Below are 21168 nucleotides of genomic sequence, written 5' to 3'. Positions count from 1 at the left end.
GATGCCGGCCATGAAAGCCTTCGACTTCACAATGATACCTTTATGGGGACAAACAAAATCCACAATGACATGTTGCCAAGCTTTCGAGGTCGCACTGGCTTCTTCATCAGGCAAATAAACACTCCGGTTTGGCCCGACTTTAACCGCCGTGGCTCTATGTTAGGGAGTTCTTGGAACTGTACTTGGCCTAACGAAGGGCAAATGTATCACAAAGCTCTGGTGACACAGCTAACGACCATTCCCAGAATTCCACAGCCTTGAGCCGTGGCAGCTGAAGCGGTGTCAAACTGGAGCGTTTCCGCAGTGTAGATGCAGCTGTGGATTCTGGTGTGTGCCAAGAAATGTCAAGGACTCGCCTCTCAAATGCACTATGGTTGGCATGAGGCAAGAGCTGGCAACGTCTTCATGTTGAGGAGGGCAATCCGGGACCAAATGGACATTTCTGGAATTCGGTTCGAAACCGGATTAAGCGCTTGTGAAGGGGGCCTAGCTGGGTCAGCCAAGGACGCTGCCTGGAGAAGGTGGCAGGAGGACATTCAAAGAGGACACCCTTGGGCTTCTTCACATGAGGCTGAAGCTAGTGATCGAGGCCCATCCACGCGTTTCCATTTATCCATTTTTTAAAACTCTTGTGAGCATCCTTGGGTCCCTTTTTGGGAGAAAGGCGGCATATAAAAATGAAATGAAATAAAGAAAGAAACAAATAAATTTAAGATGGGGAGATATTCCTCTCTGCAAATGCCCGAAGCCCACCAACTGAACCGTCCCTCTGAAGACGACTTAGCCCCAGTAGCCCCATTCGCTCGCTTTTCTTCATTTTAATGAAGGTTTTTAATCGTTCATTAATTGATATTTTAGGGGAAGGTGGGAACTATTGGGATTTGAGGTTTGGGATGTATTATTTTAATTGTAAGCCTCCTCGATTGCCAGGGACAGAGAGGCAGGATAGAAATAAAGTATTATTATTATTATTTATTGCTTCTGTGGTTATTCTCAGGATAGGGCTCCAATTACAGGATGGGCGGAAAATGTTTGGTGCATCATATCTTTTCCAACCAGGATGCTTTTGCTGGCGACTCTGGAGACCAGGGTTCGAATTCCTGCTCGATCCTGGAAACCCACCTTGGGCGAGTCACACTCTCTCAGCCTCAGAGGAAGGCAATGGCACAAAGCAAGAAATCTCTGTGATGGGTACCCTTAAGTCGGAAAGGACTTGAAGGCAAAGGAGGAGATGAGGGGGGGAATGGGGTGGAAGAGAGGCGGGGAGGAGGGTCCGAGGCAGCTAATTCTGTCCCAGGGCTCCGGCGCCTTTCTCCCTGGAGGCGGGGGAAGGTCCTCAATGGTCCCCTCCAGCGGGAGCCTTTGATGCCGCCGCCGCTGGCGCCTAAAGACAACATCCCTTGTCTGCCTCTCCGCAGCACTGACTAATCGTGACAGATTGTTGACGCTCGCAATTAGCGACGCGGCCGCTGCTGGGAACAGACGCCCCCCCCCAAAGCCCCTTGGACCGGACCCCGGCGGAGCAGCCCCGGGAGAAGAGGACTCTGGCCACGAAGCGGAGGGGGAAAGGGAAAGGGTGGCCAGGAAGGAAGGAAGGAAGGAAGGAAGGAAGGAAGGAAAGAAAGAAAGAAAGAAATCTGGTCACAAAGTGGAGAGGGGAAAAGGGCTGGCCGTGAAGGAAGGAAGAAAGGAAAGAAAGAAAGAAAGAAAGAAAGGAGGGAGGGAGGGAGGGAGGGAGAAAAAAGAAGGAAAGAAGGAAGGGAAATCTGGCCACAAAGTAGAGGGGGGAAAAGGGCTGGCCACGAAGGAAGGAAGAAAGGGGGGAAAAAGGAAGAAAGGAAGGAAGAAAGAAAGAAAGAAAGAAAGAAAGAAAGAAAGAAAGGAGGAAGGGAGGGAGGGAGGGAGGGGGCAGGGAGGGAGGGAGAAAAAAGAAGGAAAGAAGGAAGGAAATCTGGCCACAAAGTAGAGGGGGGAAAGGGCTAGCTGGGAAGGAAGGAAGGAAGGAGGGAGGGAAGGAAGGAAGGAAGGAAGGAAGGAAGGAGGGAGGGGAGGGAGGGAGGGAGGGAGGAATGACGGAAAGAAAGAAAGAAAGAAGGGAGGGAGGGAGGGAGGGAGAAAAAAGAAGGAAAGAAGGAAGGAAATCTGGCCACAAGTAGAGGGGGGAAAGGGCTAGCTGAGAAGGAAGGAAGGAAGGAAGGAAGGAAGGAGGGAGGGAGGGAGGGAGGGAGGGAGGGAGGGAGGAATGACGGAAAGAAAGAAAGAAAGAAAGAAAGAAAGGAGGGAGGGAGGGAGGGAGGGAGAAAAAAGAAGGAAAGAAGGAAGGAAATCTGGCCACAAGTAGAGGGGGGAAAGGGCTAGCTGAGAAGGAAGGAAGGAAGGAAGGAGGGAGGGAGGGAGGGGGGAGGGAGGAATGACGGAAAGAAAGAAAGAAAGAAAGAAAGAAAGAAAGAAAGAAAGAAAGAAAGACGACAGGGAGGGAGGGAGGGAGGGAGGGAGGGAAAGAAGGAAGGACGGACGGAAATCTGGCCACAAACTGGAGTGGGAAAAGGGCTGGCTACGAAGGAAGGAAGGGAAGGAAGAAGGAAGGAAGGAGGAATGAAAGAGAAAGAAAGAAACAAGAAAGAAAGGAGGGAGGGAGGAAAGGAGAAGGAAGGAATGAGAAAGAAATAAAAAAGGAAGGAGGGAAGAAAGAATGATGGAAGGAAGGAAGGAAGGAAGGAAGGAAGGAAGGAAGACTTCATCCCTCCCGTTGGATGGAAGAGAGCCTGTTTAATGAAGAGGACATGAACACGTCCGGACGCATTCCTGCAAAGTGGAAAGAGAGTGGGGCCTTGTATCCCCTGAGGTTTCCTTCCAGGACCCGACTTTACAGACTCGATTCTAAACGGGATGAGAACGGGGCAGCAGCAAGAGGCAAAGATAAGAATAGCTGAAAATAAACATACTTGCACCTTCGGGTAGGGTTTTGCAGGAGTGGATGCCAGGTTGGACCAGGAACCGAGGAGATCCTATTAAAGTCCGCCCACCCCACCCACCCCATCCATGAAACTCACTCCGTGGATACCAAAATCCGTGGCTGCCCGAGTCCCACGAAATACAGTGGCGGCACTGTAAAACCGCACCAGTTCAGTAAATCCGATTATTACCTAAATCAGTCTTTTTCTGTCATTTCTTCCTCTACGGACAGATTCCTGGAGGCTCCCAGTCAATAGATAGCCATGAGACATGTCTTCTACAGCCATAGGAGGCATCCTAAGGTGATCCTTCAAATCAGAATTATGATTCTGGTTTGTCTCCAGTCTTGCCTTCATGTACCTATGCTAGGGCTTCCATAATACTGTCAAATCTCAAAACACTTTCCTCATAGCCCCTCCTGCATTCAATCCTAAACTGCCCCATCTCTTGGTGGAAGGATGAATCCTATTTCACAGAATGTCAAATATATGGACCCCCTCCTTCACTATAGACACCATAAGACTGAGGTCCCTTACACACACACACACACACACACACACACACACGGAGTTTGCTTTCTAGGCATCTAGGGGATCCTCAAAATAATTCAACCGACTTTTCCTCCTCTTCCTCCTCCTCGTTTTCATAGAAGTGCAGGGCTTGATGGAAACAAACCTCATGCTCCAACAGAGAGCTGACAAAATTAAACCAAGCAGAGATATGATCAAATGAAACCAAATCGAACAACAGGCAAAACGTTTGCAGATTACATTCTAGGAGGCGGGAAGACAACAGAAAAGCGAGGCAACGATAAGAAGAGCTGAAAATAAATACATTTGGGTTTCAGGAGTGGTTTGTCAGCTTGGACCAGGATCGAAGAGATCTATATTAAAGTCTCCCTACCAGCACCATTCATTAAAAAAAAAACCACAAGTGATTCCCCCCCACCTTTTTTTTCTCCCTACCTACCTCACAGGGTTGTTGGGAGGGTGATAGGATAAAACGGTTGTTGGAAAGAAATGATGATGACGATGATGAGGATGATGAATTGAAGGAAAATGCAGGTTAGGTGGTGTCATGAGATAAAGACAGAAAGTCAACAAGACCTTTCAAGACTGGAGGGGTGTCAGTGAGACCCTAACCAGCGTTGGAGGCTGCAACCACACTGGGGAAATCATGCGGTTTGAGAGCGCTTTAACAACCATGGCTCGTGGCTATTGCATTCTGGGAATAGCAGTTAGTTGTGGCATATTGTTGCATCATTGCCCTATATATATCTATATATCTGGCTCCAGAGCGGAGTTAACTAACTACCATTGCAACTACTGTAACTCCCATTGCCAGAATGCCAGAATGCATTCCATAATAGCTACCATTGCAAGTAACTATCATTGCCATAATGCCGAATGAATTCCATAATGCGTACCTACCATTGCAACTAACTACTGTTGCCAGAATGCCAGAATGCATTCCACAATAACTACCATTGCAACTAACTACCGTTGCCAGAATGCCACTGCAACTGCGATTGCTAGAATGCCAGAATGCACTCCATAACGCATAACTACCATTGCAACGATCATTGCCAGGATGCCCTTGCAACTAACTACCATTGCCAAAACGCCACAGCCTTGAGCCAGGGAAGTTAAAGCGCTCTCAAACCGCCTGATTTCCCCAGTCTGGCTGCAGCCATACTCCCAGTTCCCCAGCACTGGGACCAGCCCATCCCTCGCTCCCTCCATCTCCGGGGGCTTAATCTGCCGTGGCTTCCCGGGGGGGGGGGGAAAGGCCGGGGCTGTGCCCTCCCTCCCGGCTTGGATAATTACCCTTCAATGCCTTGCGAGAGCCTCTGGGGTTTGGCCGAGATTAGAGCCCCGCAGCTCTCCATAAACTTTCCCCAGCAAGCGGCCCATCCTTGTTCTGGGAGCGAGCGTTGCGCTTTTGGCTGCCCCAGGATCAGGGCTCGTTAAAAGGCTTTCCCCGAAACCAAATCCCCTTTGTCAGCCTTTAATGGGTCCGGAGGAGAGGTTAGGCTTCCTATTGGGCATTAGGGCCAGGCACTTGGGGACTTCTCCAACGAAATGCACAAGTCGGGCCCGTTGTGGGTCTCATCGGGGGGAACACACCGCCGGAGATGCTGCAGCCGCCTTTGGTGGTTGTTTGCTCGCCGTTTTGGAAAGGGATGGGAGCAAAGGGTTTTTGTTTTTTGCTTTGGTGCGTGTCTACATCCAGAGTTGATCATATTGAGGACCACTGACAAAGAAGCCCCTTCACAAACCGGGTTGAAAGGGAGAGAGATCTAGTCCGGTTTAGCTGTTTGCCTTCGTAGTTGGGATTTTAGGTGAATTTTCCCCCCCTAAAAAAACATTGCCCCATTTGGAAGCAGCTTTGATTTTTTCCTTCATCGCGTATAAACTGGATACGGTGAATTAAGTAAATTCGGAGTGAATTTAGGCTCGAAGTTGAACCCTTTCTATTGATTTACAGTCCCTCAGGCTGCAGAAACAGCCCGATTTGACCCCACTTTAGTTGCCACGGCTCAACGCAGCTCTGCTCTGGTGCCGCAACAAACGACCATGCCTAGCATTCCATAGCCTTGAGCCATGGAAGGTGAAAGTGGGGTCAAACCGGGTTATTTCTGCCGTGCGGATGCAGCAAAAGAAAGAAAGGCACCTTATGTTTCTCTCGCTGCGTTTAAAGGTCTAAAGAGACTGAAAAGGTCTAAAGAGGGTTTATTTAAAAATCATTTTTCAGCATCTTCTCAATCATACGGCTTTAGAGGGGTGCGTTGGCGAAGAAAACGCATATTAAACGCATTTTTAAAAACCCTTTCCCCCTCTTAATTTTTCATACATCGGCAGTTAAAAAATATTACAGGGAAAAAAAAACTTGAATTCTTTCCCAAATACAGTAGCTTCCAGTTTTGAGATTTCCTTGGTTTACACTAAGTTTCTCTTCTCTCCAAATTTAATTATACAGCACTTCCTTCTGCATTCTATAATATAGGGGAAAGACAGACAGACAGACAGACAGACAGAGATATAGATATATAATTTCATCTTGACTTCAGATCCACTTTAACCAAAAAGGGAAAAATATATATATATTTCAAAGTCTCTCTGGTTTACAATTTTTAAAACAAGATAAAAGGCTCGTGTGGGTCACATTGTTGCAGCATTGTCTCATATATATATATATGTGAAGAAAAGAGGCTCACGTGGGGCATATTGTTGCATAATTGCCCTCTATCTATCTATCTATCTATCTATCTATCTAATCTTATATCTTATATCTTATATCTTATATATATAATTATATATAAGAAAAAAGGCTCATGTGGGGCATATTGTTGCATAATTGCCATCTATCTATCTATCTCTTATATATATAACTATATATAAGAAAAAAGGCTCATGTGGAGCATATTGTTGCATAATTGCCATCTATCTATCTATCTATCTATTTATCTATCTATCTATCTAATTATATATATTATATATAACTATATATAAGAAAAAAGGCTCATGTGGGGCATATTGTTGCATAATTGCCATCTATCTATCTATCTATCTATCTATCTATCTATATCTAATTATATATATTATATATAACTATATATAAGAAAAAAGGCTCATGTGGGGCATATTGTTGCATAATTGCCCTCTCTCTCTCTCTCTCTCTCTCTCTCTCTCTCTATATATATATATATATATATATATATATATATATATTATATATTATTATATATAAGAAAAAAAGGCTCATGTGGGGCATTTTGTTGCATAATTTCCCTATTATATATAATATAGGGCAATTATGCAACAATATGCCCCACGTGAGCCTTTTTCCCTATTTATTATTATATATAATAGATATATTATCCCATGACCGGACCTGGGACAACATTTTAACGCCCTGGAGAGTGGAAGAAGGTAGCAATCTGAAACCATTCCCGGCTCCTGAAACGAAGGCAAGCCTAGGTCCAAAACACACTGCAGAAATAATCCAGTTCAAGACCGCTTTTATTCCCCTGGCTCAGTGCTAGGGACTGAATCCTGGGAACTGTGCTTTATTGTGACCCCAGAGAAGGCTCCATCTCTCCCAAAACGACATTTCCCAGGATTCCCTAGCATTGAGCCAGGGCAGTCCAAGCGGTCTCAAACCGGATTATTGCTGCAGTGTGGATGTGATTCCCCCCCCCCCCCCAAAATACATCCCGCAGAGGCGAGTGGCGGAGAGGAGAGAGGAGGGATGAGAGGCTGGATGGCCATGTTTTGGGTATGCTTTGGTGGAGAGTTCCTGCATGGCAGAATGGGGTCGGAGGATCTTTTCCAACTCTATGATTCCATGATTCAAAACAAACCAAAACCCCAGGGAAGAGCAAGGTTCTCCTGCTTGGATCCCTCTGGAAGAAGTGTCCAGTCCGAGAGGCACTCAGCGGGTGACTCACTCACTCTGGCGCGCCGCATCCAATGGGAAGCAAGGAGACCTCCCCTCCGCGCTGTGATTGGCCAGCGGGCCCTTTATTAGCCAGCCCGGCACCGGATGGGCTTCGCAGAGGGTCTCCGAGAGAGTGAGTGGCTGGTCAGAGAGGAAGCGTCTTGGCTCCGACGGCGGCGCCTCCGCTTCCATGACCCTCGAGAGGGAGGCCTCCGGCGGCGCTGCATGGCCCCGGACCTGGCCATGACTTCTGCCCAGAGCCCCCTCAGAGCCGAGGAGGAGGAGGCGGCGGAGGAGGAGGAGGCCCCAGCCATGGCCGGAGGAGAGGAGGAGGACGGCGGAGGAGAGAAGCCCAAGGCTCTGCTGCCCTTCAGCGTGGAGGCCCTGATGGCCGACCACAGGAAGCCCGAGCTGGGAGTGGCCTCCTCGGCGGCCCACCGGAGGACCCTCAGCCCCAGGGAGAGGCCGACCTCGCCCCCCTCGGCCCTGGCTAGTAACAACCACCCCTTCGCCCACCAAGAGGCGCTGGCCCAAGCCGAAAGCCCCGAGAAGCCCCCGACGCCCTGGATGCAAAGCCCCCGCTTCTCCCCGCCGCCTCCAAGTAAGTCAAGGAAGGAAGGAAGGAGAGGGGACCCTGAGAACCGGGGATCTCGACTCCCCCCAAAGCTTAAAACCATTGGGGACCCAAGGAGAAATACGATGAGGATCTCTTTGGGGTCAGTTGCGAAACTTTCCCCTCTTCTCCGAAGTCTGGAGTCTGGGAACGGAAGGTTTTTTGGGAGGGGAGGGAAGTTTCTTGGGCTGGATCCGCGCTGCAGAGATGAAGCGGTTTGGGAGCGCTTGGACGGCCTTCTGGGGAATGTCGTTTGTTGAGTTAGAAAGTGTTCAGCTTCGAGCCTAAGTTTACTCCGAAGTAAGCCCCGATGACTTTGCCTTGCTCTGCTCTGGTGCCTCAACAAACTACATTTCCCAAAAGGCCCCAGCCTTGAGCTCCCGGCCGTTCAAGCGCTACCAAACCGGATCATTTCTGCACTGCGGATGCAACCTTGGCTAACTCTGGTTCCGTAGCACCGGGTCCTTAGGAGGCCCGACTGGGCCTTTCTGCTCCTTCCCCCCCTCCCCCCATAAGCTTAAAACGTTTCCAGGGCACTAAGATGGCCGCGGAGTACTTACTTCGGAGTAAACTGCTTAGGTCTGGCTCACAGCAAAGAGGCAGAGTGGCCTCCCCAAATAAATCCGGCCCCGGAGGTCGATCCAGGGTCTGCTTAAGCCGGAGTCTTCGGGGAAGACGCCTCGGGCTTTAAGCCCTGTCACCGAAAGCAAGGAGAAGATCTAGAGTCAGTGATCGAGAAGATCGAGAAGACTCTAGAGTCAAGGTATCGTAAGCCGCCTTGATGGCTATTACAGTAGGAAAGGCGGGTCATCCATAAAAGCCGCCTTTATTATTGATGAAGAGCGGTCCTGTCCCTTTTCCTCTTCGTGGATTGTTTAAAAACCATGTCTTTCAGAGGAAGGTCTCCCAAAAGAGCCCTTCGCAAAACGAACCGGACTCCATCCTAAAGCCATTCAGGCCCAGTTGGGGCTCAGTGGGATCGGGGCTTCCACATTTGTAGCCCCAGGGAATCTCTAGGGCCTGCTTTCAAGATGGGACAGACTGGTCCTTTTTTCTTTCCCCCCTTTGGCCGCCTCCTTCCTAAATAGCTCTGTCTCTTTTGCTTCCTAAGGATAGGCAAAAAAAAGGAACATTAAACCTGAAAACAACACTTTCCGGGCTTTACTTTAGGGCCTGGGCTATTCCGGATTAATGAATTAAAAGTGGGTTTGGTAGATTAAAAAAAAGAGAACCATGGAATTGTATAAAAGATCCCTTTTACCCCTGTATTTAGTAACTTCTTTTAAACAGCCATATTGCTTGAGCCTTTTGAGCGCCCGTATTATTAATATTAGATGCCTAATAACGATCTGCTAATTATCTCCAAAGAAGCCTGATCTGTGTTATCAAAAAGGGAAATAATTTTGGAAGTATCTTGCCAAATGTTTGAACAACTTGCTTCAAATTTGATTAAAGAATAATAATAATAATAATAATAATAATAATAATAATTTGATTAAAGGCGGGGTTCAAACTGTTTTAGAGGAGCTGGGTTTTGGCTGGCGATGGAGTCCTAATAATAACGTAGTTGACTGGGGCGACCCCATTCATTCCAAGGGTTTGGGCTTCGGCAAGGAATATCCAGAAATGGTTTTGCGGGTGCCTTGCACTGAAATCTGGCCCGCAGCGCCTAGGATTCGTTGGCGGCCTCCCATCCAAATACAAACCGGGGCTGACCTTAACTTCCAAGATCAGACCGAATCAAATAAGGGGGAAAGGAAGGAATATTTGGTAAGATCAATCTTTGACCTTTTCGCCCCAATGCTTCAGAAATTAAATGTGCGACAAGGAAAAGGAGCCTTTCACTATAAGGCTCATAGAAACTACGGTCCAGATCCGGTTTGAGACCACTTTAACTGCCCTGGCTCAGTGCTAGGGAGTCCTGGGAGCTGACGTTTTGTGAGACATTTAGCCTTCTCTGTTAAGAGACCACAATAAACTACAATTTCCAAGGCTCCCTAGCACTGAGCCAGGGCAGTTAGCGCGGACTAAGACTGGATAGCTTCTGCAGTGTGTTTTGGACCTATGGCCTGTTACAGTCTGCCAAAATAAAGTTGCTTCGGGTCTCTTTGGAGGTATGGTGTTTAAATGATGCATGTACCCTAAGAATCGGGAAGCTGCACCAAAGCTGCACTCCAGTGCTTAGGAACTGAGTGTGGCTTTGGCTCGACCTCTGGACTCTTAGGACCCATGCATCATTTAAATAGCATACCTCCAAAGAGACCCGAAGCAGCTTTATTTTGGCAGTCTGTAACAGGCCTATGTTACCTATTATTCTCTAAATTGACCTTACAAATTTAACAGTCCCAAGGACTGGACCCAGTCCTGCCGCAAAGAGAGGCCCACTGCAAGGAAAGGATCCAGGTGGCCCGAGTTTACAGGGTTTGGTTTGATGGATCGTATCCCCTGAGCTGTGTGGGCCTGCCTTACTCCTTACTTACTCCGTTCAACCTGAATGGGAGAGGCGGGCTAATAATAATAATAATAATAATAATAATAATAATATGGGTCAATCAAAAGAAGTGGGGCTGAAGTAGTTATTATTATTATTATTATTATTATCAGTAATTATTATTATTATTATTATTATTATTATTATTATTATTATTACTTCAGCCCCACTCCTTCTGATCGACCCACAAGGGACGCTCTCTCTTTGCTCCTCAGTGGGTGGGAGGCACCATTTCTGGCCACGAAGGCCCTTCCAACCTGTCAGATGCTTCCTTTCTGAGGAATCCCACAGCCCTCCGGCTCAAAGGGCCTGTGGACCGCAGGGCTGTTAAGGGGTCTGTAATGAATGCCAGGCCCGCTGGCTTTCCCAGGAGGCTCATAAACGGGACTTGAGTGACAGGGCTGCCCTTGGGGCACTTTGGGTTTGCCTTTAGAATATAGTCACACTCCCCCCACCCCAAAGCCTCGTTTCTCCCCCTATTAATTCCCTTCTCCAGCCCAGACCCCTTTATAAATAGTCCCCCTTGGAGCTGGGAAGCAGGAGCATCAAGGGCCACAGGGCCAGGAGTGCTTTTCCTCCTCCATGTGCAAACTGCAGGGTTTGGCTGGAGGGAAAGGGCTTCCAAGGTGGGGTTGGGATCGGTGCCCTCCTCCTCCTCCTGTCCTGCTAATTCTCCTGGCAAACAAGACTGTGGCTCCTATGGGAATCCTTATCCTCCAAATTCAGCCCCACTCCTAGCGTCCGACCCGACAAAAGGAAAACAGGACTCTTATGGGAATCCATAACCTCCCCATATTCCAGATGGCCTTTGCCTTCCCTGCCCTCCACTCATGTCTTTGTGAGAGCAACTTCGTTTTTGTGGCCTGGATGCAAAAGCCCTGGTTTTTCTGTCCTGTTTCTTTCCTGTTGCTTTCACTTTTTCACTCCCATGTTTTTGGAGAAGGGCCCAGACTTGGCATCAAATTCTCAAGGGGCTCTTTGCCACCCCACATGCCACCAACCGAAGGTGTAGACCCTTTCCCATGTTTACCTGGAGCTCAGTTCCTAGACTTGAATGGGACTTGATCCCAAAGAGGTGTGCATAGCATGGCTCCTCTGTTCAACTGTCCTGGATCAAAATCCAGTTCCTTTAAAACAGTTTGAACCCCTGCCTCCCCCTCGCACCTTTAAGAACATTTGAAGCAAGTTGTTAAAACATTTGGTAAGATGTTTTCAAAATGATCCTGGGAATTTTTTTTCTCCAAAGAAGAAGTATTACCATCTAAAGCTCGTTTGGTCCATTAACTCCAGTGGGGGGGATAAAACGGTTTAGTGTGGGTTAACTGGATTAGAGACCTGTGTGTAAAAGCAGATGCTTTTGTGTTCTCTGCTTAACCACATTTACTCTGAAGTAAGTTCCCTAATCAGTGCATCCAGATTGATTTTAAAAGTCCCAGTTTTGCTCCTTCGATTTTATACTGAGTCCAATTAAACTGTGGTGTAAAACGTTTCTGATGACACCTTACACTTACACAAAGCTTACGCTTTGTAAACCACTTGGGGAGTGCTTAAGTGCGCTGATAAGTGGTATAGAAATGTACTTGCTATTGCTATATTGTTATTGCTATTGCTATACCTGAAGCTGACAAAAAAATATTCGGGAATAAACCAAACCTGGATGTATCTGCAAAATAAAATCGGAAAGAAGAGGAACAAAACCGGGGGCTTTCTGGGATTTTTGGATGAGCCCCCACTGAGTTCAGTCAAGAATTGATCTGAAGGCCGAAAGAAGCCCACCTAAAATACCGATGGGGGGGGCCTAAATCCAGTTGCTGGTCCCTTCACCCTTTACTCCAGAATGGCGTAAACCAAGAACAGTTGGTTAAATCCAGTGGCTCTGCTCTAGTTGTGGGAGCAGCAGTTGGCTTTAGGTCCGCATGGCCCAAAGGTTTTCAGTTCTCCTTCAGGCTGCTCTGGGCCCAGAGTCGCCCCAGGGTGACCAGGTGTCCTCCTTTTGCCACATTTTAACCTTCTCTCCAGGAAAGGTCCAAAAACAGCCTTCATTTTGAGCAGGCCTAAGAAGCCCAGAGGTAGAATCCAAAGATATAGCAGTGTTGGGCTGAAGAATCTATATGTAGAGAGTTTTTGATCTCTCTACATCAGAAGCATACATTTATATTTCTAGGAGTGAAGTTGAAGGCTTTCATGGCTGGCACCCATAGGTGTTTTTTTTTGGGGGGGGGGGCTCAGGCTATGAGGCCATGTTCTAGAAAAGTTTTATTCCTTATGTTTCGTTGGCATCTGTGGCTGGCATTTTCAGAGAAGGCTGGCATGGAAGTGTGATTTAACTGGATTAGGGACCTGTGCATTAAAGTAGACACTTAACCACAGTTTACTCTGAAATAAGTCCCCAATGGGAGCATCCAGATTGATTTTAACGTCTTAGTTTTGCTCTTTTCTCCTTACACTGGGTTCAGTTAAACACACCTGTATAGCAGGAAAGCACAGATACCTGCGGAGTAAAGAAAACAAACAAATTTTATTTGCAGATGAGGAAGGAAATTGTTAACATAGTTTTTTGGGAAGGAAATTGTTCTTGATATTGTTTTTCTGAGGCCTCATATAACGATCTAGTCTGACCCCGAATAGCAATCCTAGACAGTCATTTTAAAATGCAGTTTTTAGCTGGAAGCAATTGACTGCTTCACCTGAACTGGACAAGAAATATTCTGGGACTAAACATGGATCCACAAAATAAAATCAGAAAGAAGAGGCACAAAATGGGGTTGTTTGTAGCTATTCTTTGTGGTCTTGCAATGTCCTCCATTTTGCGATGCCTTAGCCTCCTTGGTCACTATGCCCAAGGGGGTCTGCTGGGTCGGTTTGGGAAGGGGGACAACTTTTCACCCCAGCCCTTCTAGACGTGGGAATTGGGTCTGTGCCTTAAGGGACCCCCTCCTAATGATTGCTGTCTTTTTCTCTCCTCCTTCTCCCTGCTCAGGACGGGCCAGTCCCCCGGCCTGCACCCTTCGCAAGCACAAGACCAACCGCAAGCCCCGGACACCCTTCACCACAGCTCAGCTCCTGGCTCTGGAGCGCAAGTTTCGGCAGAAGCAGTACCTCTCCATCGCAGAGCGGGCCGAGTTCTCCAGCTCCCTCAGCCTCACCGAGACCCAGGTCAAGATCTGGTTCCAGAACCGCAGGGCCAAGGCCAAGCGCCTCCAGGAGGCCGAGCTGGAGAAGCTCAAGATGGCAGCCAAGCCCATGCTGCCCCCGGCTGCAGCTGCCGCCTTCGGCCTTTCCTTCCCTTTGGGGGGTCCCGCTGTGGCCACAGGGGCCTCTCTCTACGCCTCCGGACCCTTCCAGAGGGCCGCCCTCCCCGTCACCCCCGTCGGACTTTATGCTGCACATGTTGGCTACAGCATGTACCACCTCACCTAGGCTGCATCCGCACTGGGGGAATAACCAGGATTCATCTCGCTTGAAGTGCTGCGGCTCCAGGCTCCTGAGTTTGTTGCGGGAGTTTGTCGTTGTCATTCGAGAGCCTGGAGCCGCACCACTTGAAGCGAGATGAATCCAGGTTAATCCCGCAGTGCGGATGCAGCCCTAGAGGCTCTTCTCGGTAGGAGAGGCCCCAAGGATGCTTCAGCCCTCCACTCCTTTGGTTCTTTCACCATGCCCTCCCTTCCCCAGCTCCGGAAAGAATTCCTGTGTACTGGTGTAATATACTGTACAGTTGAAAATTTATTATCGTTTATATTAATAGCTATATTTGATAAATAAATTAATTTTAAATGACCTCGGCTTGACCGGGCTGGACATTCCCTTCCGCTTTATCCGAAGGCTCGAATCCCTCTGAAAGTTTCTTTACTTGGTCAGAAATAGACACTTTTAAAAAAAATCATCCACCGATCCCAAAGAAACCATTTTAATGCTGTTTGTGTAAGGCAGCTTCCTCAAGGATTAGTCAGGGAATTACTACTAAATGCTATGGTAAGGTTTGCATGGGCCTGAACAGACAGGCGAAAATAAAGCTGCTTCGGGTCACTTTGGAGGTATGCTGTTTAAATGATGCATGCATCTTAAGAGGCCAGAAGCTGCACCAAAGCTGCGCTCAAGTCCTTAGAACTGGAGCATGGCTTTAGCGTAGGACACATGCATCATTTAAACAGCACACATCCAAAGTGACCTGAAGCTGCTTTATTTTGGCCTGTCTGTATGGGCTCAAGGTTACCAAAGGCAGTCCGCTTGCTAGATACCTCTTTGGAAAAGAAGGCCAGTTGATTCAAATGGAGATCAGAGTTCATTCGCTTGCGTGGTGGTTTGCAGCTCTCTTTTCTTGCACAGAGGCCTGTTACAGACTGCCAAAATAAAGTTGCTTCTGGTCTCTTTGGAGATATGCTATTTAAATGATGCATGGGTCCTAAGAGTCCGGAGGTCGTGCCAAAGCCACACTCCATTCCTAAGCACTGGAGTGCAGCTTTGGTGCAGCTTCCGGATTCTTAGGATGCATGCATCATTTAAACAGCATACCTTCAAAGAGACCCGAAGCAGCTTTATTTTGGCAGTCTGTAACAGGCCTTAGGTATCTTTTTGCTCTTTTTGCAAAATCGTGTCCAACTAGGAATTCCTGTTTCAGGACCAGTATCCTGGAAGCAACTGGTTGCCACAAGAAAGCCTCACTGGGTTATGGAAACCTGCTTCCACCTGGCAAATTGGCATTTCAGTGCACAGCATTAAATCGAGTTAAAACTGACATTAGATTTGGCTGTAATCCTGTAAACACTTACTGGGGAGCATGCTCTCTGGAGCTCAGTAGGACTTGTATCTGAATACTAGCAATTGGAGGAGTACCAGTTTACGAAGCCAGGTCATAGACAAGTCTGTAAAGTAATAGTTGTCACCGAGTTCAGTTATTCTTAGGGAAGTATAAATGGGTTAGCTTTATATGCTAATACACACTATTTATTTTGTTGCTAAGTTTTGAGTCCTGAGTGAGGAATCCTAAACACTGGAAGGGTAACCGAGGTCCAAAACACACTGAAGGCATAATCTAGTCTGAGACTGCTTTAACTGCCCTGGCTCAATGCTAGGGAATCCTGGGAACTGTAGTTTTGTGAGACATTTAGTCTTCTCTGTCAGAGGGCAATGGTGCCACAATAAACTACAGTTATTAGCATTCCCTAGCACTGGGGGGCAGTTAAAGCGGCCTCAGACTGGATTATTTCTGTGGTGTGTTTTGGATCTAAATTCTAATTGGAATCGCGAAATGTTATTTCTCAGTAAATATGTTCAGAACCAGTGTGTTCAGGCTAAACCCTTCCAACTGCCTGGTTTTGTTTGTTGATCTAGTGTTAAAGGGGAGGAAGGAAACATTGTGATAGCTGGAGTGTGGTCTTCCCAGAATTCAAGATGAAATTTTAAGTTTACTACCTGGAGAGTAACCCTCATTGAACACAGGGAGATTTACTTTTAACAGGTGGGACTGGGCTTGCATCTCAGTCCTTAGATCCGCAGCATCCCCAGCCTCCTGAAGCTTATTTGGAATAAGATTCCACTGCAATCACAGGGACTTACTCCAAAGTAAGTGTCCAAAGAACTGTAGCAGTTAGCCAGGACTAGGGAAATCAGTTCCTCTGTCCTTACTACAGGGATTGATCAGGGCCAGGTTTCCCCTAAGTATTACCAAGCTGGGTTGGCTTGGCGATTAGATAGCTCCGCAAAAGGGTCCTCAAACTGTGGTCCTCAAACTATGCCCTTGAAGAGATTTTGGACTCCAGATCCCAGAAGTCTCCAAAGTCCAAAAGCCCCTTAAAGAGCACAGTTTGGGGACTAGTGAGTGGGCAACCGAAGGCTGGAAAGGGCTCTTTTTGATGCTCTGGACTCCCCCAGGTCCATTTCCACTATGGAGTCTCAACTCCATCTCCCCAAACTGTGCCCTCTAAGAGATTTTGGACTTCATCTCCCAGAAGCCTCAGCAATGTTGGCCAATAGTCTAGCATTCTGGGGGCTGAAGTCCAGTCCCTTAAAGGACACAGTTTGGGGACCAGTGAGTTGGAACATAGCCTTGTTTCCCAGGGCTCTCTAGTCTTTTGGCGCGCAAGCCATTTCAGTCTTGTGTGGACACAAGCCCTCAGACTCTTTTTCCCCAGCCCCTCCATTTTCAGCTTCATGGGGAAAGAGAGGCGAAGTGAGGCCTCCAAAATTGCAATGGCTCAGTGCTAGGGAATCTTGGGAATAGTAGTTTATAGTGGCGCCGGAGCTCACCCACAGAGAAGGCTAAAGGTCTCACAAAGGCTGCGTCCGCACTGCAGAAATAATGCAGTTTGGGACCGCTTTAACTCTTTGTCTGGCTCAAGGCTATGGAATTCTGGGAGTTGGAGTTTGTTGTGGGGTCCAGAGACCCCACAACAAACTCCAACTGCCAGAATTCCATAGCCTTGAGCCACGATAGTTAAAGCGGTGCCAAACCGGGTTATTACTCCAGTGTGGGTGCCACAGACACTGACCCCCGCCTTCCCCGACCCTTTGGGCTAAAGCCCTTGGCTGCTCAATTAAACCCAGATGAGGACGATTAATAACCCGAGGTAATGACAATAAGTCGGGCATCACACGCCCGAGCGCCTCGGCTGAATGAGGGGGGAAGCCGGCACGAAAGGGGCCGCCAAGAAAGAAAGGCGTCGTCGGCTCTTTTCAAGGGCTTGGGCCGGCCTCCTCTTTTCTTCTGGCCGTTCCCCAACACAACAAGCGGCCTTTGGCGTCTCCTCTCAGGCAGCCTCCCTTTCAACTGGACGGCGCCGGCGCCACGCAGCTCCAGTTTATGGGGCGAGGAGGAGGTTTGCCGCCCTTGCCTTCCCCTGAGGCTGAGAGGGTGCGACTTGGCCAGGGTCGCCCAGTGGGTGCCCTCGAGGCCGAGAAGAGGGCAGAGAGAGGCAGCCAACTTCCCTCATGGAGAGAAAGGGCCCAAATAAAAGACAGTCCAAAATAAAGCTGCTTCGGGGTCACTTTGGAGGTATGCTGTTTAAATGGCACACGAATCTTAAGAGGCCAGAAGCTGCGCCAAAGCTGCACTCTAGTCCTTAAGACTGGAGCGTGGCTTTGGCACAGCTTCCAGCCTTTCAGGACGCATGCATCATTTTAACAGCATACCTCCAAAGTGTCCCTAAGCAGCTTTATTTTGGCCTGTTTGCTTGGGCCCAAAGAAGCACAGAGCAAGATAACTGAACGTGGGAATGGGAAGCCAGGGCGCTTTTTGTTTTGGGTCCAGGCCTCCTTCCCTCTTGCTGGCACTTGGCTGCTGAAGAGGCCGAGTAAAGAGGGGCGGAGGTGTATCCCATCTCTATTTTTTTCCTTTTTAAATAAAAGATGGGAAAAGCCTTCTTCTTATCCTTTTAGTCTCAACCAAGAGACTTTCCTCCAAACAATTAATCTGGAGAAAAGAAGGTTAAGAGGTGATATGATAGCCCTGTTTAAATATTTGAAGGGATGTCATATTGAGGAGGGAGCAAGCTTGTTTTCTGCTGCTCCAGAGAACAGGACCTGGAACAATGGATGCAAGCTTCAGGAAAAGAGATTCCACCTCAACATTAGGAAGAACTTCCTGACAGCAAGAACTGTTAGTCAGTGGAACAAACTCCCTCAGAGAGTGGCGGAGTCTCTTTCCTTGGAGGTCTTCAAACAGAGGCTGGATGGACATCTGTCAATGAGGATGCTTCGATTGAGAGTTCCTGCATGGCAGGGGTTGGACTGGATGGCCCTTGGGGTCTCTTCCAACTCTATGATTCTATCATTTGCCCTCAGTAATGGGTGGAAATGTCAGATTTTGTTTGGAATAGACATCTATTTATGTGTCAGTTCTTAAGTCAAATCTGCCCTTGCACTGGAACGGAACCAGCTGTGCTCTTGGGTCCCATCGAATCACGTTTAAGCTGGTGTCTCCTGAAATAGCCACTAGCTTCAACAATTTGTTAATGCCCTGGCAGAACTTTATTTTTCCCTTAAGTGTGAAAAAAATATGTCAGAGCAGGGGAACATACAGCCCCCTGTGAAAGCCCTGCCTGCTCTGCCTCTGAATGGGAATTTAAAGTGGTCCAGAGTAAAGGCAGCTCCCACACACAGAGAGACACACACCTGTAAGGTGTTTTTGGTGTGGAAATTCACTGCCACACAATGACTGGAAGGATGTTTTTCTAAAAGAAGTAGCAAGTGTTCAGGAGAAAAACATCCTTCCAGTCATTTTATCCCCAGAGGGGATGCCGTGAAGTCCAAGGCTTTCAAGGACAGAATCCATAGTTTTTTTGTGGTGTGTGTGTGTGTGTGTATACACACACACACACACATACACACACACACACTCATCCCTCCATATTTGTGGCATTGATATTTGCAGATCTGATTATTCACAGATTTGATTAATATGTTCTCTCTAGGAATATCTAGGTCCTCCAGTACAACTCTATGGCCAACTTTAACTAAAAGTTGCACTGAAAGACCTAGAGGATACTCTACTAGGCATTTGTAGTTACTCCAATGGTCAGTGTCTGTCTGACATTGACTACAGAGTTGCATTGGATGACTTAGAGAGGTGTCCTCTCAGGTAAAAGCATGGTGCTTTTTGTTATTTGCGGTTTCTCCATATTCACAGAGGTCTTGTGCCCCTAATCCTAGCAAATATGGAGGGACAAGTTTACACACACACACACACACACACACACTGTGTGACCCTTCCTCTCAACCAAGGGTCACACAGTGTACACACACACACACACAACTCACTCCCATGCCAGCATTCTCTGAAGATGCCATCCACAGATGCAAGTGAAACACCCACAAAAAACTAACATCATGTTCATTGGAAGCCAAGGAACTGGGCAGGAGGCCTGTCCTTATTTCGGTGTTGTCAATTTCCAGGGAATTCCCTGAAATCTGAGGAATGTAATTGATTTCTTTCCAGGGATTTTGGCTGAATAATAATAAATATTAAATTCTGGGGATTTGAGATTTTGGTAAAACACTCCAGGGAATATCTTTGAGGCTTGTTGGCAACATGCCCTGCTTGTGGAGAAGCTGGCTTGAAGCCTCTGAGTGACCGCTGATGGAGACAGAATGGCAGGCCAGGGTGACCAGATGTCCTCACCGCAAAGGGGGACAAGGCACCGCAAAACAGAAGACATTCATGAAAAAAGGAGGAAATTACCCAATAAAAGCTCAAAAAACTCATTCAAACTCATGCTTGTTAGGCCTGCTCAAAATGGAGGACAATTTGAAACACCTCCTGGACAGAAGGCTGAAATGTAGGACATGCCCTGGAAAAGGAGGACCTCTGGTCACCTTGTGCTGGGCTAGAGTGAATATCAGAGATTTAGCAAAGCAGCCTTGACTTTCATAAGACCAAGCACTCCTTTTCTTTGAAGAAGCAGTCACCTTTACTAGCGGCTGGATCCAATGGTTTGAGTGTTGGATGGGAACTCCCTGAGTCCAGGATCTGAATCCTTGCTTGACCATAGAATCCCACTGGGTAAATTTGGTCAAGCCACACTCTCTCAGCCTAAGGGAATGGCAACATACACACACCCCTGAAAAAAACTGTCTAAGCAAATCCTAGGATAAAGTCGCAACAAGTCAAAGCTGACTTCATGGCACATAACAATTGTGTTAGTTTCTCCTTAAGGCGCTTCAGTTCCCAGAGGCTGTGTAGAGACTGGTTGGGGCATTTTAGACTGAAGGCAGGGGAACTAACAGGAGAGAGAGACAACTAGACAAAAGAGAAAGAGAGCCCTAGCCTCCCTCCTGATAGTTTTCTATGGGGGCTGCTTTCTGACCTTGTTTGGCTACAACCACCTTCTTCCACTGGTACAGTGGAAACAACCGCCTTGTAACATTTGTCTCAGAGGTAGGAAAGCAGCTGAGGTCCAATTTTAATAAGGAAACTATTGGGAGGGCAAAGTTTGAGATGTCCTCGACCACAGTAAGTGTCCAGCACATTTTAAACCTGCTCTTCAGTTTAAAAGGCAAAAAGAAAAGGCACTTGTAGGCCCCATTCATACTGGCCTAAAAGACATGGAGGGAACTGGGATGATCCGGATGCCCCTCCCCCGAATCGCTCCGTTAGCAAGTGCCCACTACAAATTTGAAATCGAATGCATTTTGACAGAAATCGAATGCATTCTGTCTGCCGGCGAGGTGGCCGCTGTCAATCAAGCGATTGTCATGGTGACGTTTTGCAGGGCATCGGAAAGTGTCCTCCCCCTCCTCCCTTTTTTTAAAGAGCCAGGCACAGGGTTAATTTTTTTATAAACCTGTGGGCATTTGGGTCAGATCTGCCCTGTCCCAGGCAAAGGATGGAATTGTCATGCATTTTTTTATGCTTTTAAAAGCAACATTTGTAGCTTTCCCTTTGCTCCAAAAAATTGTTTAAAAATGTAACACTGATTGTAAGTGAGGTCTTTTGCAACATTGTAGCTTCCCCCTCTGCTGAACTGACCCCTTTCCTCCTGCTTACACTTTGCCATTGCCTTCCACTGAGGCTGAGAGAGAGTGACCTCATGGAATCAATTGGGAATAAATGGGAAATGCAGCGCATTAATAATAATAATAATAATAATAATCCAGGAGCAAGAGGAAATAGCAAGCACACAGACATGTCACCCCCCCAAAAATGCGCATAAATGCTTCTGCTGCATCCATTTCC

General features: G+C 47.6%; 1 protein-coding gene across 1 annotated transcript; it reads left to right on the top strand.

The window, feature by feature from the left end:
* The first annotated feature begins 7554 nt into the window (after positions 1-7554).
* MSX1 (msh homeobox 1) lies at positions 7555-14259 on the top strand. Its single transcript, XM_089500227.1, has 2 exons — positions 7555-7996; positions 13480-14259. The coding sequence occupies exons 1-2, from the start codon at positions 7621-7623 to the stop codon at positions 13917-13919; spliced, it is 816 nt and encodes a 271-aa protein (XP_089356353.1). The 5' UTR covers positions 7555-7620; the 3' UTR covers positions 13920-14259.
* Positions 14260-21168: the final 6909 nt, after the last annotated feature.

This window comes from Sceloporus occidentalis, unplaced genomic scaffold (assembly GCF_023333645.1).
Source record: "Sceloporus occidentalis isolate IW3139 unplaced genomic scaffold, rSceOcc1.0.p SCAF_150, whole genome shotgun sequence".
Classification (NCBI taxonomy): domain Eukaryota; kingdom Metazoa; phylum Chordata; class Lepidosauria; order Squamata; family Phrynosomatidae; genus Sceloporus; species Sceloporus occidentalis.
Note: the sequence above shows the minus strand (reverse complement) of the source record. Positions and strands in the feature narration are given on the sequence as shown.